Here is a 13,936-nt window from a genome sequence, read left to right as displayed (position 1 = left end):
AAATCATAGGTTCACAAGTGTCCCAAACAATGTGCTGGGGTGACCAAGTTTCCACTTTATAAGTTTTTAATTGAGCATCTACACCTCTGAGTGCACGAAACCCGAAGCTCCTGGCTGATTGGCCAGGAACTGGCAAAATGGAGCAGGACAGGCCAGTGAGGATGCAGAGTGGCTCTAAGACCCACAAGTCTGCTCCAGGAAGGAGCTGGGAAGGTCCCCTGAGGGTGCAGGCTCAGCAGTCTGGCTGCTGTCAGGTCCTTATAGTGCAGTAGCAGTGCTCCTGGCAGAAGAAGCCAAGATGATGTGTGAGTCAGGGCCTAACTTAAGGACACCAGCATGGCCAGATCTGAGCCCCACCAGAGCTGAGCAGCAGGATTCTCACCTCACAGCTCCGGAGCAGGGGTTCTTATTTCTGCTTTCCAGAGAGGTCATGTACAGAGCTCTAGGAAGCTGCTGTCCCACTTAATGCTTAAATGAAAAGGACAACCCCTTTGATCAAGGCCTTTCACCCCACACATGCCTATTAAGTCTTGTCTACTTTGGTCTTTCTCACAGTTTATCTGTTGACAGTGTGGTGGCTTCCTTGGCCCTGGAAATCCTCCAAGCCGTGGGCATGAAGCAGGAAGGCACCTAGCGCAGGCCCACTCTGCAACACCAAGCCTTGGCTGTGTGGGTAAGGTCCTCTCCCAGACATTTGCTGCATCACCAGCCACAGCTGGGCCTGGACCCAATAAAAGTCAGCTGAACCCAGAACCTGGGACTGAAGTTCTCTCACTAACTCTGGGCCCTAGACAACTGGTTCAGAATGGACTCGTTGGCTCTTGTAGGATGCAGCTGGGAAGCCCAGGTTTGCTAGCCATGATCAAGAATTCTCTCTGTGTGGCCTGAGTAGGCTTCCATTAAAGTAGGCCCTGGCTGTGCTGCTAAAGCAGGGTCAGAAACAGTTCTGGGTCTGCTTCTCTATGGGAAAGATCTTTGATCTTTTTCCCAACTGCAACTCCAGAGCACGCCTCTGGAAGGTAGTTTCAGCCCCTTGTCTTCCTCCCACTTTACCTGTCAGGACTTTTTTGTTCCAGGGACAAACTGATTTCAGTAGTCCTGGGGAGGACTGGGCAAGATTTACTAACCAGTACAGATAGGTTGAGTTTACCTACAGGAATGCAAAAGGCTCAGGAATGCTGCCTTCCTAGACAGTATGCCCAACTCAACGGGATGATGGCATCAAGATCGTTTTCCCTTACTATTACCACCTACCCACCTTATCCTGGAAAGCTTTCTAGCTTCTGCCTCATATTCTACCTGGATCAGCTTCAGGGGCTTTGTCTTGTCTGTTGGGTCCAGAGAACAGACATGGGTCTCCCTATTTTCCCAGCACACCTCCACCCCTTTATTTGTTCCTCGGGGGAACTGCCCTAGGGTTCAGGGTGTGGAGTCTTCCCAGAAGTGTTTCAGAGCAATGGAAGGTTCTTCTTTCCCCTTTTTATTTAAGCAGGGAGTAATCTTCAGTGTTGTACACAAAACAGGGAGGTTTTTTATTTTCCTGCAAGTCAAGTGCAGTTATTTGGTGTGCACTGTGAAAGGATGCAGGACTGCTGTCCTGGGGAAGGCTTACTCTTGAATCTGGAAGGTCGGGTTGGGTCTTGGACAGCTTCAACAAGTTGAGGCCATCCCTTGGCCTCTCTTGAGGCCTCATTTTCCCCATCTAAAAAATGATGTTCATCACCTTATTCAATCCCTAGTACAGCCTGCACAGCAGGCCGCCTTAGCTTCATTTCATAGATGAGAAAACACTCGGGAGGGGGGGGGGGTGCTGTTTTACTTGCCCACAAGGCCCCGCAGCTTGGTTGAATTCAAGACTGTGACTCTGTAACCCTTGTGTCCATCAGTAGGTATTCAGAGCTTGCTATGTGACTCAGTATATTCTATGTCCCACAGTTTCCTTTGCCCTCTCATAGTCCACTTCATGTCCATGGTGAGAAGGCCTCAAGATTTAAGCCCTGCTGTGTGAGATGCCTATGGTTCAGGCCTGATTAGATCTGTCAGAGTATGGGATCTTGCCAGAGTACGGGGTAGTTAGCAGAGCAGCCAGAGGCCTGGATCAGCTTCAGGGGCTCTGCCTGCAGATACAGGTCTCCTTGTAACTATAACACCCCCACCCCTCCTTTTATATTTGTTCCTGGGGGAACAGCCCTAAGGTTCAGGGTGTGGAGTCTTCTCAAAAGTATTTTGGAGCAGTGGAAGACTCTTTCCCCCCTTCTATTTAAGCAGGGAGTAATCTTCGATGTTGCACACAAAACAGGGAAGTTTTTGGTATTTCAAAACCATTTTGTCCAGTGGACCACTCCTGGCCAGAGCTCAACATTGCTGGCTTTATTCCCTGCCCTCCCCAAGTCCCACCATTTCAATTTACAGGAAAGAGCCTATGGCACCTCCCCGTCCCCAGGTTAAGGACCATTCTGGGTTTTGTAGTCATCTAAGCACTTCATAATTTTTTAGTTTTACCATCTATGAATTCTTTCCTTAAATAGCTTGTTCCCTTCCCCCTTTTAAAAAATTAAGTTCTATAGCATGCATTGGTAAATTGCTTTTGTTCAGTATTGTATGAAAGAGATCTTGTAATGTACCCACACCCATATTGTGTGAAACTGTGGCTCTTTTACTATATAGAATGTGTTTTGTGTGAACAAAGACACCAGGACACATGGGCTTGCAACATGGGGTGTCACATCATGCTCCACAGACATCCTGGAGTTTTGAGGCAAAACCCAAACCTGTATTGGTACTACCTTTATTTAAAACCCTGATATTTTGTGGTAATGGGTATTTTTTTGGCCATCTAATAGTTAGTTCTGCAGCTTTATGAAAGTTTTCCTCGCTGACCTATGCTACTTCCAAAGTTTCTCTGAGTGCCTACATCCTATCACATTTCTGGTGCTGTGCCAACAACAGTGCTAACTACCTCTTTATAAAGTTAGGCTTGACAGCTACTAGAACAAGCCTTCCTCTCTTTCTTCATAAATGTTTTGGTGATTAACTGCCCTTAGTGCTTCTAAGTACATTTCCAGAATACCCTGCTGATCAGAGTATTTTAAATGGAACTGCAAAAGTTCTAAGATGTTGTCTAGCTTATAAATCCTTTAACCTATTTTATAGGTGTTCCACATCTTAACAGTCTAAACACAGTCTACATAAATACTATTAATATTGACATGTAAACTCTAGATTGTCCTTCATCCTATTTTACTGCACCTATGTCAATATATTTAACTCAGTCCCCTAACACAGTTCTTAGTGTTAACCAACCTATCAGTACTGGCTGATTCTGTCATGCATCAGGCACCCTCTTTCAACCCCAATAACATTTTGTTTTTATAAAAGAAATATTTACAAAAAGTCTTCCCTAGATGAAGTTGATCTCAATGCATGTTTGTCAGATACTATGTTTTAAACATAGTAAACCAACAGGTTTCCTTACGCATGAAACAGTTTCACTTTAAAAGACTAAAAACACAAGTCTTTACAAGTCTGTCCTGAGCAATGAACCCTGTCAGACCGTGTGGAAGAAGACCTGTTTGGGCTCTCTGATTATGTTCAGATAGATAGACATCGACACTTAAACATGCTTAATTATCAGTTCAAAGTGGAGCTGAAGAAATTCCCTTCTCTGAGTCACACTTGGGTAAAGGTGCTTGAAGTTCAAATTCGTATACTTTTAAAAAGTACTTGTTACCTTAAAGAAATGAAACACCATCTAAAAAAGGGTGATTATTTGGCTTTCAGCTTTCTCTACTTCTTTTAGCTTAGTGTAGCTCAAAGACAAGGTACCCAGATACCTTTGAACTGGGGAGGCCTTTGATTACCTGAGCAAGATTAGACCCATAACTACACCAAGAGGCTAGGGTGAAGGAGTACTAGCTCTTTAGTTAGAATCACTCTTCTCTCAAAAAGCCCAGAATCAATCACAATGTTTTAGGCTGAAATACACTGGGGGTGGGGAGTAGGTGGGCATTTTAAACCCAGGGCCAAGTACTAAAGAAACTTGGCAAATAATCCTATGCAGAGGTAAGGTCTTCTCATTACAACTTAAAATTATTACTTTCACTATGTGAATTTTGCTCGGGATGAAGGTAGTCTGGGTAAACTTAAGACTCCTGTAACACTTAATGTCAAGGAAAAAAAGTGACACAATCGAATGAATTAAAAGTTTAATTCTGAACCATTTTTATAACCGTATTTTCTCTTGAAGCATTGTATCACAGCAGGTTACAACAACTTTGGGATAAAAGGCAACTGGTAAACTGTCCAAAACAAGGTTCCAAATAACACCTCTTACTGATTTACCCTACCCATACATATCCCAAATAAAGTTTTTGATCAAAAACATGAAATAGATCCACCTGCTTATTTTAAGCATATTAAAAAGGAAACTAATTGGACCATTTCTATTTGTCTATTTTATACAAAAAAGGCTACACAATGTTACACTTTCTTCAGATTACAATTAGAGTGATTATGAATTAGTGTTCTACACCATTACTCAATTCTTAAAAATTAGAAATTGCTGTAGCAGTATTCACTATAACATAACACTACAAGAGACTTAAAAAAAAAAAACTAACAGTTACTGCAAAAAAAAAAAAAAGAAAAAAAAGAAAATTAAAGAGCTACTTCAAAGCAAGCATAGTCAGTACCATTACAGATATTTTTTTTAAAAAAAATTTTTTTAACAAGCAAGGCTAGGGTTTGATAAATTCCATCTTGTGATCCATTCTTGTGCATTCTTCACTTCTTGAGTCACTCCCAAAATCCATTTGTATTGTTACTCCTCGACCAAAAAGGACCAGAACAAAAAGTTTACTTCAATTGTTCCCATAGGAAACTCAGCTTGGTTAGTGTGTCAGGCACTTTCTGAGATACCAGCCCACCCCTCGAGCCCTCTCAGCAACTCTACAGGCCAATCACAATGCAAGTTCAGACAATACAGCTGTATAAAGAGAGAAAGGCTGCTATTAATGTTTAAAACAGCAAATATTACTCATTTGAGTATTAAGTTGCAAAAGCTGTGGCAAAAAACATTAAAGTTAATAACTTCCACACATGATCACATAACAACCAGAAATCTGAGAACATCCAAATGTTCCAAGACATCTCCTTTCAAAGTATATATCTTTGTGGCAGATTTACAAATAGGCCTAAACCACTCCCACCCTACCAACCAAGTCTTTTCTGAAGTTCTGTAGGCAGAGTAAAAGTATTTTACCCAAACTGGCTTTTTTAAACTTCTTACCTAAAGGATGATTTACAGGTCAGTATCAAACCAGGCCAGCTGATTGCTGTCACCTGGAGGCAGCCCATCCATGAGGTCCTGGGCATGTCCCAGATCTGGCAGCCCATCAACTGGATAGTCAGCACCAGGGTGATGGCCACCCATCTCATGCTCCATCATGGGGTCCATACCCAAGGCATCCTGGCCGTATCCACCAGAGTGAAAAGAGCGATAGCTGGGATCTAGAAAATTTGGGGTGGCAACAAAATGGGAGAGGAAACACACAGGTTGACATTGAGGTTAGGGCAGCCACAGTTTAGTAGCAAACTTGTCAGAAAACAGTCCTTTCCAACCTCTTGAACCTCTAGCTTTCTTGAGCCAAGCAGTGACTCACTGTAGGCCTCAAGAGCCAGGCCACCCGTGAGACCACATAAGCCATGTGTTTCACTAGAAGCACACCAGCGGTTTCAGTCATACCATCCACAAACTCTTGAACACTCTGCTTTTACCCTGGAAGAGACTTAAGGTGCCCGAGGAAAAAAACGGCAATCCACTGTGTGGCCTCTTAGGCATTGATTAGGGAAATAATAACAAGGCAGTGTGATGGGGTGAAGTTTTGGTTATACCTACAAAAAACAAAACTCAAGACACTCTTTCCAATGACACCTTAAAAAGGGTTGACATTGATCTGTCATGGTAAGAAGGCTATGAGTTTCAGAGTTTAGGGATTAGGTAAAACTAGATGAGATTATGAATTTAAGAAGGTTAAGAGTTATTAGTCTACTCTATGCTTCATCTTCATTATCCAGATTCAAATTAGCTTTTCAAAACTAACTACATAAGTACTGACACACACATACCCCCCCATCTGAGCTTATAGATTTGCAGACAAAGGTATTATGGATTCTCTGACCAAAAAGAATAAAAAGCCAGGCAACTGGAACATCCTACACAGCACAAACCCAGAAGTGACGTGTATTTGGTGGTGTGATCCTGCTGCACGCTCAGTGTGTGTGGTTCAAAATTCCCTATGCTCAATTAAAAAAATACTACTGCTGACTCTGGAATTTAAGAACTGCCTTTAATTGCAGCCACTACTTTCCTGCCAACACTGGTTTCCCAGATGAGCAAACTGGCTCTGTCATAAAATTTTATAACTTTATCATGGTCTGGAGTTAAATATGGAGAAATATGAGACACATACCATCTTGGCGATATCCAAGGGGCTCTCCCTGGGCACCAATATCAAGTCCAAGATCAGCAGTCTAGATAAATGAGTACAAGGTAAGAAAGAATACAAGGAAAAAATGAAAATTCTCAACTTATACTTTCTTACATTCTCTGAAGATTACAAAAGTCATGGAAGGCAATATTACAAAAACACTTTAAAAATCAGAGTCCTTTAAACATCCCTCCCTCAAGGATATTATTTTTAATTGTGTGCAAAGAGAAAACATTTAACTAATTCTTTAAACATACTAACCACTTACTATATGCCAGACACTGCACTTTTGGTGCTAGAGATATAGCAATTAACCCAATGGGCACAATGCCCCCATGCCCCCTCCAAGGAGCTGCTGACAGAATGTACTGTAGGAAAAAGAGATGATTTTTAGCCTGAGCAGCTGGAAGAACAAAGTTGCCATTAACTAAGACAGAGAAGACCTATGAGAATAGGTTTGGCATAGGGGATGGGTGGCTCAAGTTGGAACATGTTAATGTCTATTAAAAACCCAACTAACACATTACTCACTGTTAAATTGGCAATCTAAGGTTTTTTTTTTTCTTTCCATTAATTCAACAAATATATTGTATGACTATGACTATGTTCTGTAGTCTATTATTATAGGGTGGGTAAAACAGACTTCCAGGTTGGCTTTAATTTTGTTTACTACAGTGTTTCAATGAAATCCTGTACTGAAGAAAAATTTGTTTCTACTTGTATTCGTTATAGATATGAAAAACTATTTTTAAAAAAGTATCAATAAATTGACTTGAATTAACTGCTTAACACTGCCTCTGCCTCTTTCCTATATACCCTTCCTCAAAAATATACGATAAACCTTTTAATCTATTATCTTCCTTATGAATTCTAAGGGACAACTTGTTTATGATGATTCTGAACTGGTTACTTCCTTCTTCCTCAAAGCAGTTGCTGAACAGCATAAAGACAACCAACACTCAATCCAGGGATATCATCAATGAAAATGAACATATACTGAGTGCTGCAAACAACAATCTAGCAATCTGCTCTAGCAAACTACCAGATCAATGTGAACACATTTGCCTACCTCATTCCAAGCCATAGGCTCTGTTCTGAAGAGGGAACTGGTTAGCTCAACTGAGAGCCGTTTCTTATAATCCTGTGGCTTATCCTCAGACATTCGAAATAGAACAGCAGCTGCATACGTTGCTGGGAAAGGAAGAGAAAAATGGCCATTGAGGAAAAGCTGAGGCTTTACTGTCCGCACATTATCCACTAAAAGGCTTTTGTTCCTTTTCTACTTACCCACACCTTCATTCCTAGAGTGAAGTAATTCTGTCAGAGGAGCTGTGGCTCCCTCTGCTTCAATAGCTTCTGCAGCCTCCTTGTCCTGAGCAAGTTCACAGAGGACCCCTGCAGCTACTCTTTGGATATTTTCAATGGGAGAATAAAGCAGCTAAGGAGAAAACACATAAACAAGACCTAATTAAATCTAAAATTAAAAGCATGGCAAGCACCCCACTGTGGTGCAAACATTCCCAATTGGGAGTGTGAGCAGCATTTATTGGTTTCAAATCATATTCTCTGAATTTAGGTCCTAGGTTGTATAATGCTCTAGAACACTGGAATTCTATCTAGAATACTCTTGAGTTACAAATCCTTTCTTCAGAGGCCATTTGAATCTAAGATCTAGAAAAACCAGAGCTGGTTGGATGCCTGTGCCCTGGCAGGCCAGCTTCCATCCTCCAAACCTGAGCAACCCTAAAAATGTAATGTGAAGTTTCTCCCCTCTTCTTGAAGGTCTAGTCTCACTGTTTCTCCTTCTAATGACAAAGGAAAATGAAGGACATTTTCATAAAATTAAGTATTGGTGTCTCTATTTTGGTCTCTTTAATTTTCTGAAAACGTAAGAACATATAAAATCTAGATCCAGAATACCTCACTTGAAAACAACACATACCTGCACAAACAATGGAATGGTATTTAGTCCTCTGATTACAATTCGGTTGTGAACATCCCGAGCTAGGATGTGAAGGGCTCCAGTACAACCTTCAACTATTTCTTCCATGCGGACACCCTCCTACCGAAAGAAATATGGTTAACAAATAGGGTAGTCTTCTCTCTAAAGTTTATAAAACTTGAAAAGCTTTTCATTCTGAGCAGCAATTACTAGACTATAATTATTCACTTATATACCCCAAGGTCCCCATAATCTACAATTAGTTCAGGAACGAGGGAGGATTCCATCATGTGAAATGTCACTGAAAGGAGGCGCCCGGCAGCACTAATTCCAAGCAGCACCCCTCCTCCATACCCAGGGCTGTACACAAAGCAAGCAGCCCTCTATATCTATGGGTTCCATATCTGCAGATTCAACCAACCACAAATCATTAATATTTGAAGTGAAAGAACTGGGCCTATTCTGAACACACACAATTTTTGCTTGTCATTATTTCCTAAACAGTATAATATAACTATAATATATGTGCACCATGCAAGGGGTAAATGAAAATGCAAGTCCCCAGTAGTACCACAACAAAACCCTAGGGACACCAATGACCAATTCTGCTATTTCTGTGCACCTTGATTCCCCCAAAGGTAATTCTCTTATACTAAGATACCAACCATGCTAGGTAAGAGGGTTTGAGATGACACACAGAATAATGCTCAGACTACCTCTTGCTATTTTCCCTATTTTTGGACACCTACATTTATTTGGTGAAATACTTACTTAGTTAATCTACTCTTTATGTCTACCAAGACTATTTTAACAATAACTATATAGAAGAAGGAAGTTAGCTTTTGTAAAGTGTTTATTATATGCTTTCTGTTTCTGGGTTAATTTTTTTGTTTTGTTTTGTTATGATTCTGCTTTCAGTGGCTTTATAAACAACTTCCTTCTTTGAAATTTTATAAAAGATTCCCATCCGCATTCTATTAAGCTACCTCATGGAAATGGGTCAATAACATATTGTGACTTTCCTTTCTCCATTTATTTGAGTGAATACACAGAACAATTAGCAATATGGGAATCCTAAGATCTTTTCCAGTAGGGTTTGTCTTTGTTTAAAAATAACCTAATTTTACCCAATCCCAAGTTTTCTATATTCTGTGGCTATTGCAATGAAATTGACACAGGTACATAATATAATCATATTCTTACTATTATATAAGCATATATTACAGAATTATATATAAATGTATTAAGTTTTTATAGGTGTGTTCCACATCTGGGACAAGGGACAAAAATGGGTTAAATAAGAAAACTTTTTCAAGTTCGGAATCTTGAAGGTCTCAGGAATCAGAAGTGTTTTTATCTTTACAAGATTATACACTTAGTTTTAAGAGACTAACTTGACATGAGAGCTTTAGGATGAGAATATTATGGGTAAAGATTTCAAAAATCGTATTACTTATTCTTGAACTCTATGTTATATTCTTAGGTCTGAAAATAGTTTAAAACCTCACATGGAAGACACAGTAAAAAGACCTGTAAAGCATTTATAGCAAAACATATCTTTTAGTGGAGGATAAGAAGCTCTAAAATCATACAGACTGGTATTCAAATTAAGGCTCTACTGAATTTCCTAAGTAGGTAAGCCTCTGTATGCATTAAATGACAGTACTCATTAAGTTTCTAACCCTACAGTAGCAAATTATACTCCCACATTTTCTGCTCAAGACCATGCCAAAAACATGTCCTAGAAAACGTCACTAGGGACCACTTTACTCTGTATCTTCTTTGCAGCCATAGAAACATTTTAGTTTTTTTCATCATCATCAGTCCTGCAGTTAGAGGGTTGGGTGAGCCAATAACTGAGGAAGTTTTCAATTTATACATTCCTTTAAAATGCCAGATATTATAGTAAAGATTCACCTACCACAAACTGCTGCTGTGTTCCACCCATGGAAGTACGACGCTGGGTATCCTGATGTGCACGAACAAGCAGCTGAACTAGTCGTGGAATGGCACCCTGTTCACGCAAAGGTGCATGATTTGCTGGACAAAGGGCAAGATTTCGAATCAATCCAACAGTAGCCTGTAGATAAGAGGGAAAGAAATGGCATACAAATCAACAAAATCACTTTTTTAGCCTATAATTATCACTAAAACGATTGGCATTAACTAAAAAGCAATAACAACTACACAAAATTTCAGAATCCGAACCTCATTCCAGCCACAGTTCTTAAGGAATACAATTCCTATTTATCAATCCCTATGCCTAGACAGTCATCCAATAGCTAAAGGTGGATCATTTTCAATTCTGACGGCATTCTATTTGACAACATACCTTTATCAGAGGCCAATGGGATGGTGGATGTAGGAGTTTAACGACAACTGGTAGTCCATAGTGAAGGCGAACAGCATTCTGGGCCATTTCTGCTTCCTGATGTCGGCTAGTCAGATGACGAAGAGCACAGATGGCAGGCTCAGTTATGTCCTCCCTGTCACCAGCACGAAGGACAGTACGTACAAGAGCCTCTATGCCACCCACTTGGCACACCATCATCTTGTTCTTGTAATTATTGCAAGTGAGGTTAGAAAGAATTCCAGCTGCACAGGTGACCACATTTATATCATCTGAACCCAAAAGCTGAACAAGAGTCCCAAGAAGACCTTCCATCCCTTCCTATGGAGATAAAAACAAATGCTTAGTACATATTCATCTAAATCCTATCACCAAAGCACCAGCTGCCTCAGAATTTACCTGTTTAGTTGCAGCATCTGAAAGATTCCTAAGAGTCCAAAGACAGTTCTGAACAAGACGTTGACTTGGATCTGTCAGGTGAAGTCCTAATGCTTGCATTCCACCTAGAAAATTACAAAGGATATAATGCAACGGCCATTAAGCTATACATTCCTGAAAGTTCTCAATGTCTTCTACAGTCACATAAATCTCCCTCTTTATTTTCAAAGTCAATCTCCCCACCTCCTTGACTACTTTATTCCTGATTTTCCAGGGTGTACTTTGGTTCTTCTTTAACAATTCACCTCACTAGTGACAACTTCTGTGAAATATCTACCGTTCCTTCTTTTCCTATATGGAAAACGTCTTCATTACCTTCATTGCCCCCTTGTAGGTAATAGTTATATTACTTATTTCTTTTCATCCATGCAGTCATTTAAAAAATATTTATTTAGTACCAGACCCTGTTCTGAGCTGCACATACACTAGTATGAGGGAAGCAGCAGATACCAAATATACAATTAATAAATTAAAATACAGGTATTCTAAGCACTACAAAGAAAAACAACATAGGATAATTGGGGGGCACACTGCAATTTTAAGTAGGTAATTAGGTCACTTCAGTGTGAGAGTGACATTTGAGCAAAGGTCTTGAAGTAACTATGTAAATTCCTGGGGTAGAAACCAATTCTGAAAGGTGGCCATATAAAAGTCACTGACGGGCCTGGTGTGGTGGTATGTGCTTGTAGTCTCAGTTAATCGGTAAGTTGAGGCAGAAAGATAGCTTGAGCCAGTATGAGCAACATAGTAAGACTCTATCTTATAACAAATGTCACTGACTCCAAAATATATTAGCCTAAAGGTTCACACTTTCCATCATTTATGACCTTTAATGGGAGAAATTTATTCTGGAAAAGTCATATAAAATGAAACCCAATCCCATACTAGTTTAACTTCACCCATCTCTCTTGAACTAATAACATTTCTGAATGCAGTGAGAGACACTTTCCCTTGTTCATTCATCAGATCATCTCTCTCAGATTCTTTCCTCGCAGTAGCTCCAGCTACAGTGATCTGCATAAAACTGATGCTCTGAATTTGTTAAATGACAACTTTCTTTTCCACTAAGACTTCATTCCCTCCCTCTACACAGTTATCAACACTAAGAGAATGGATCATGCTCATCAGAATATCTCAAGAGACTTTAAAAACATACAACCATTCTGATTTGGCAGGTCTAGGGTGAAAGTCCCAGGCAGATGACTTTGAGGCACTGTCCCCGACCCTCTCCACTTTTCTTCCTATTTTAACCTTCATAGACTAAAAGAACTTCTAAAATTTCTAGTTCTGCCTTCACCTGCATCCTGGTACCATACAGTTTACCAGATACCTATTTATCTTTCAGTCACTCTGAATATGCCAGCTTCTTATTTTAAGAAAAAAAAAAAAAAAAACAAGCAATCCTTCTGATAGTTTCATTTATCTTCACAGTACCTGTGTTCTCCCCACCACAAACCATTTTTGATTGCTCCCTTAGTCCCTTACTATTATATTATCTGAATCTTTCAGAAGTCTCAAACATTGACAAATTTGCCATATATATCTCTAAAAACAAAGTATTTCATTCCTATTATAACATCTCAGTGATCTGGTTCTCTTTAAACTTTTGGACACACTATTGATCCACACAATGTTAGTATTAATATTCCAAACGCATTGCTCTGGTGCTATGCACTGCTCAACAACCAAAGTTTCTTGTTAGCTTTTTTTTTTCTTTTGCAACAGGTTTATACAGAGATTTTTAAATAATTTGAGGCAAATGGACTATGGTAAGGAGAGAAAAGCTTGTGTTTATTTGGTAGGATCAGTAATTTTAGGTAGAGAGTTCTCCTTTCTGTTTTTATTTCACTGGGCTGAAGAGTTAAAATCCCACCAGGGGCTATATACAAAATAGTAAATTTTATAAGGCAAACCCAGAGACCCAAATTTAATATATATCAATATTCTCCTGGCAAAAACTGGTACACTAAAAAAATTGTTTCCCTGTTTATGATGGTTTCCCTCTACTTTTTAAAATTTTTTTAATTGATTTTTTAAAAAATGGCAGCAGAATGCATTACAATTCTTACACACATACAGCACAATTTTTCATATCTCTGGTTGTATATAAAGTATGTTCACACCAATTCGTGTCTTCATACATGTTCTTTGGATAAGTGTCCATCACATTCCACCATCCTTGCTAACCCTCTATCCTCTCCCGTCCCCTCTGTCCTATCTAGAGTTCATCTATTCCTCTCACCCTCCCACTCCCTACCCCACTATGAATCAACCTCCTTATATCAGAGAAAACATTCGGCATTTTTTTGGGATCTTCTCCAACGCCATCCATTTACCTGCAAATGTCATGGTTTTATTCTCTTTTATTGCTCAGTAATATTCCATTGTGTATATATGCCACATTTTTTTATCCATTCATCTACTGAAGGGCATCTAAGTTGGTTCCACAGTTTAGCTATTGTGAATTGTGCCGCTATAAACACTGAAATGGCTGTGCCCCTTAAAAACAGCATATTACTAGGACACAGCCACATCAATGTTTATGGTTTCTTATTATCTTTAAGATAAATATAACCTTAGGGAACCCTTTAGAATTCAGATCCCACCGATTCTTCCAAACTAACCGAAGTTACACCAAAATTGGAATAAAGCACACAACTCCAGAAACAAAAGGAGCCTAGAAAGTCCTGCATGATATTGTCCTGTCTAATTCATCAA

General features: G+C 39.7%; 2 protein-coding genes across 4 annotated transcripts in view; one reads left to right on the top strand and one right to left on the bottom strand.

Moving 5' to 3' along the window:
- The window catches only part of Ulk4 (unc-51 like kinase 4), a 539,981-nt gene extending 539,323 nt beyond the window's left edge, over positions 1-658 (top strand). Inside the window, 1 exon segment of the mRNA XM_077795670.1 lies at positions 556-658. Within this exon segment, the coding sequence (XP_077651796.1) occupies positions 556-634 (79 nt within the window). The 3' untranslated portion in view covers positions 635-658.
- Positions 659-4,190: 3,532 nt separating this feature from the next.
- Positions 4,191-13,936, bottom strand: part of Ctnnb1 (catenin beta 1) — a 35,276-nt gene continuing 25,530 nt past the window's right edge. Inside the window, exons 8-16 of one of the 3 annotated variants that reach the window (XM_026401585.2) lie at positions 11,180-11,283; positions 10,763-11,101; positions 10,352-10,510; positions 8,431-8,550; positions 7,776-7,926; positions 7,558-7,679; positions 6,471-6,531; positions 5,288-5,508; positions 4,191-4,984 (exon numbers count right to left, since the gene is read on the bottom strand). In XM_026401585.2, the coding sequence (XP_026257370.1) occupies positions 5,300-5,508; positions 6,471-6,531; positions 7,558-7,679; positions 7,776-7,926; positions 8,431-8,550; positions 10,352-10,510; positions 10,763-11,101; positions 11,180-11,283 (1,265 nt within the window). In that variant the 3' untranslated portion in view covers positions 4,191-4,984; positions 5,288-5,299. Of the gene's footprint in view, positions 5,509-6,470; positions 6,532-7,557; positions 7,680-7,775; positions 7,927-8,430; positions 8,551-10,351; positions 10,511-10,762; positions 11,102-11,179; positions 11,284-13,936 lie in introns of all 3 variants that reach the window. The other 2 variants (XM_026401586.2, XM_026401584.2) reach the window with 2 other exon arrangements.

Source organism: Urocitellus parryii, chromosome 3, assembly GCF_045843805.1.
Source record: "Urocitellus parryii isolate mUroPar1 chromosome 3, mUroPar1.hap1, whole genome shotgun sequence".
In the NCBI taxonomy this organism is placed as follows: Eukaryota; Metazoa; Chordata; class Mammalia; order Rodentia; family Sciuridae; genus Urocitellus; species Urocitellus parryii.
Note: the sequence above shows the minus strand (reverse complement) of the source record. Positions and strands in the feature narration are given on the sequence as shown.